This window comes from Cervus elaphus, chromosome 3 (assembly GCF_910594005.1).
Source record: "Cervus elaphus chromosome 3, mCerEla1.1, whole genome shotgun sequence".
Taxonomy (NCBI): domain Eukaryota; kingdom Metazoa; phylum Chordata; class Mammalia; order Artiodactyla; family Cervidae; genus Cervus; species Cervus elaphus.
Genome location: NC_057817.1, coordinates 55689012 through 55692978, shown reverse-complemented (window position 1 = coordinate 55692978; position 3967 = coordinate 55689012). Strand labels below are relative to the sequence as shown.

General features: G+C 38.3%; 1 protein-coding gene across 1 annotated transcript; it reads left to right on the top strand.

Moving 5' to 3' along the window:
- The first annotated feature begins 1206 nt into the window (after positions 1 to 1206).
- Positions 1207 to 2148, top strand: LOC122678365 (olfactory receptor 6C2-like). Its single transcript, XM_043879036.1, has one exon. It carries the CDS (start codon positions 1207 to 1209, stop codon positions 2146 to 2148), a length of 942 nt encoding a protein of 313 aa, XP_043734971.1.
- The last annotated feature ends 1819 nt before the right edge of the window (positions 2149 to 3967 follow it).

Here is a 3967-nt window from a genome sequence, read left to right as displayed (position 1 = left end):
GTCGCTAAGTCATGTCCGACTCTTGCAACCCCATGGACTGTGGCCTGCCAGGCTCCTCTGTCCATGCGATTCACCAAGCAACAATACTGGAGTGGGTTGCCCTTTCCTTCTCCAGGGGATCTTCCTGACCCAGGAAACTAACCCGAGTTTCCTGCATTGCAGGCAGATTCTTTACCAACTGAGCTATGAGGGAAGCCCTTGGACGGTCACAGAGGAGCAAAAGAATAGCTGGAAAAGAAATAATAATAAAATAAAGTTAATTAAATACAGATTTTATTTGGATTTTCCTAGTTTTTGCACTAATGACATTTTTATGTTGCAGGACGCAATTCAAGTTACTGTTTGCTAAGACATGGTCATGTGTCCTTGGTCTCCTCCAATCTGTGTCACATACTGTATCCCCTTGTCTTTTGTGACCTTGGAAGCACAAACAACTGAGGTTAAACTCTTCAGGTCTTCTTTATTTTCTGCTTATGATAATTTCTTTACCCAATACTACAGGTGGTTGTTTATGTAGTTCTAATCGAACACTGTTCTATCAGAGTGAAAATGGAAGAAAAGTCGGGTACTGATTAGAAACTTTAAGATAAATAGGAACACTGGTAAGTAATGATGTTATTTGGATGACGATTCTCATACCAAAGTAAAATAAAATAAGATAACGTTTTAGTCATTGCAGTATCAGCAAACATTGAAATACTGCATGTGTGGCCGATATGCTCTGTATAAATGTCAAACTTAGTCATTTATTTGCATTTAACAGGAAGCCACACCTCAAACAGCTTGTGAGTTCATTCAAACTTGGGAATAATGAAGAATTATTAGGACAAAAGAACATTATAATACTCACAAAATCATATCACATAGACAATGCTTTCAAATTCTATAGACAACGACATTTCAGAGAATATAGGACAGAGTTTAGATGAACTGAAAAATAGAGATCTGAATGCCTGAATGGAGCATAAAAGTATGGACTGTAGTACACTTATTTCAGAAAAATATGATCTTGAGGATTTCTATATGTACATCAAAAGAGCTGAGAACACCACTGTTTTGACTGGTCATTATCAAGTTAAAGAAGAAAATGACTATGCATTGCATTGATTGGATTTTTTTTACCCAGTGGCCATAGCCTCATAATTTCATACAAGTTTTTTCAGTTCAGTGTAGTGACTTTGTGAGGAGTTTGAGAAGTACAAGTCAATGATGAGAAACCATACATCATTATCTATATTCATACTCCTAGGACTGACAGATGACCCTCCAATGCAGGTTCTGATTTTTACATTTCTGGTTGTCTCCTACTTACTGAGTGTCACTGGGAACCTGATCATCATTATACTCACTTTAGTAGATTCTCACCTTAAAACTGCCATGTACTTTTTCCTCAAACACTTCTCCTTTTTAGAAACCTTATTCACCACTGTCTGCATTCCCAGATTCTTATACAGCTTATCAACTGGGGACAAGACTATTTCCTACAATGCTTGTGTTAGTCAACTATTTTTTATCTTCCTTTTTGGAGGAACAGAATTTTTTCTCCTGGCCATCATGTCCTATGATCGCTATGTGGCCATCTGCAAACCTTTACATTATGCAACCATCATGAACAGTAGAATCTGTGTTTGGCTTGTTACCTGTTGTTGGATAGCAGGTTGGCTGGTCATATTTCCACCACTCTGCCTGGGCTTAAACCTGGAATTCTGTGATTCTATTGTCATTGATCATTTTCTCTGTGATGCTTCTGCTGTGCTGAAGATCTCTTGTTCAGACACACGGTTCATAGAACAGATGGTTGTTACCCTTGCTGTGTTGATTGACATAGTGACATTTCTGTGTGTTGTTATGTCCTACATATACAACGTCAATGCCATCCTAAAGTTCCCTTCCTCCCAGCAAAAACAGAAGGCCTTTTCTACCTGCTCTACTCACTTGATTGTGGTTTCTATCACCTATGGCAGTTGTATTTTCATCTATGTCAAACCCTCAGCAAAAGATGAAATGGCAATTAATAAGTGTGTGTTAGTGCTTACGACTTCAGTTGCCCCCATGTTAAACCCATTTATTTATAGCCTGAGGAACAAACAAGTGAAACAAGCTTTTGCAGACTTAATCAAAAGAATTTCACTGATCTCAAGAAAGTAAATATGTTAAAACTAAAAGTAAAATATAAATTTAAAAAGAATAGTGGGCCTGAAGGCCACAATTTTCATTTGTTAACTATTGTACCCTAGTCTATTGTCTGTTCATATTAACAGGCTTATGCCACTGTTATTATGGAAGTTCAGCTCCCAAATCATAATTTCAATGTCTATTAAAATAAACTGAGCCATGTCAATTACTGTTAAAAATGAGCTTCTTCCTACATTATATCTCATATCAAGAGAATATGAAATTAGATTTCCATGAAAAAGTCCTTGTGTGTGTGTGCTAAGTCACTTCAGTCATGTCCGCTTCTTTGTGACCCTATGGACTGTATTCCACCAGACTGCTTTGTCCATGGGATTCTCCAGGCAAAAATACTGGAGTGGGTTGCCATGCCCACCTCCAGGGGACCTCTTGACCCAGGAATCAAACCCATGTCTCTGTCTACCTGCATTAGCAGGTGAGTTATTTACTACTAGCACCACTTGGGAAACCCAAAAAGGTCCTTACCTAAACTCTAACCTGGCTCTGATCAATCAACGAACTGTTAAATCTTATGTGGAAATATTGAATTCTTGAACTCATAGGGAAATAATGGCATAATAGTATCCATTGTTTTTTCAATGCAAATATCCAAAAAGTCTTTACATCATTACAGTTTCTCTCCTGAAGCAGGAACTAAATATTCAAGATAATGATTAATTAGTTTGAGCAAAAAAAAAACCAAATGAATTTTAACCCTGGAGAGGAAAAAACATGAGTTTAGATCCCTAGAGATCCACACCGACTTTGGAAAAGGAACTTTAAAGCCCAAATATATAGGTTTAGATTGATTGGATTATCTCTAAAGTGAAGAGCACAGCCTCTACATTAACTTGTCACCCAGGTGGCAGTGATCTGAAAATCTGCTGAGATAATAAAACCACCCATGTGGTTCAAATTAGGAAAAGAGTATATCTAGCTGTATATTGTCACCCTGCTTATTTAACTTCTGTGCAGTGTACATCATGCAAAATGCCAGGCTGGATGACTCACAGGATGGAATCAAGACTGCCAAGAGAAATATCAATAACCTCAGATATGCAGATGACACCACCCTTATGGCAGAAAGCAAAGAGGAACTAAAGATGTGAAGAACCTCTTGATGAGGATGAAAGAGAAGAATTAAAAAAAAAAAAAAAACTGGTTTAAAATTCAACATTCAAAAAACTAAGTTCATGGCAACAGATCCCACCCACTTCGTGGCAAGTAAATGGGGAAATAAAGGAAACAGTGATAGATTTTATTTGCTTGTGCTCCAAAAATAACTGTGAGCAGTGACTGCAGCCATGGAATTAAAAGACACATGCTCCTTGGAAGAAAAGCAAAGACAAACCTAGAGAGCATATTAAAAAGCAGAGGCATTACTTTGCCTACAAAGATCCATATAGTCAAAGCTATGGTTTTTCCAGTAGTTATGTACAGATGTGAGAGACAGACAATAAAAAAGGTTGAGCGCCGAAGAACTGATGCTTTCGAACTGTGGTGATGGGGGAAACTCCTGAGAGTCCCTTGGACTGCAAGGAGATCAAACCAGTCAATTCTAAAGGAAATCAACCCTGAATATTCATTGAAAGTGTTGCAGTGAAAAGGAAAAAAGCAGAATGAGTTTTTCTTTCTTTGTTTCCTGAGAAGAATATAAAGAGAACAGTGAGCAGTCCTGAGGAGAAGGCAATGGCACCGCACTCCAGTACTCTTGCCTGGAAAATCCCATGGATGGAGGAGCATGGTGGGTTGCTGTCCATGGGGTCGCTAAGAGTAGGACACGACTGAGCGACTT

Bases quoted from the DNA above. Each gene is read 5' to 3' on its own strand.
- LOC122678365 (XM_043879036.1), top strand. From the start codon at position 1,207: ATGATGAGAAACCATACATCATTATCTATATTCATACTCCTAGGACTG.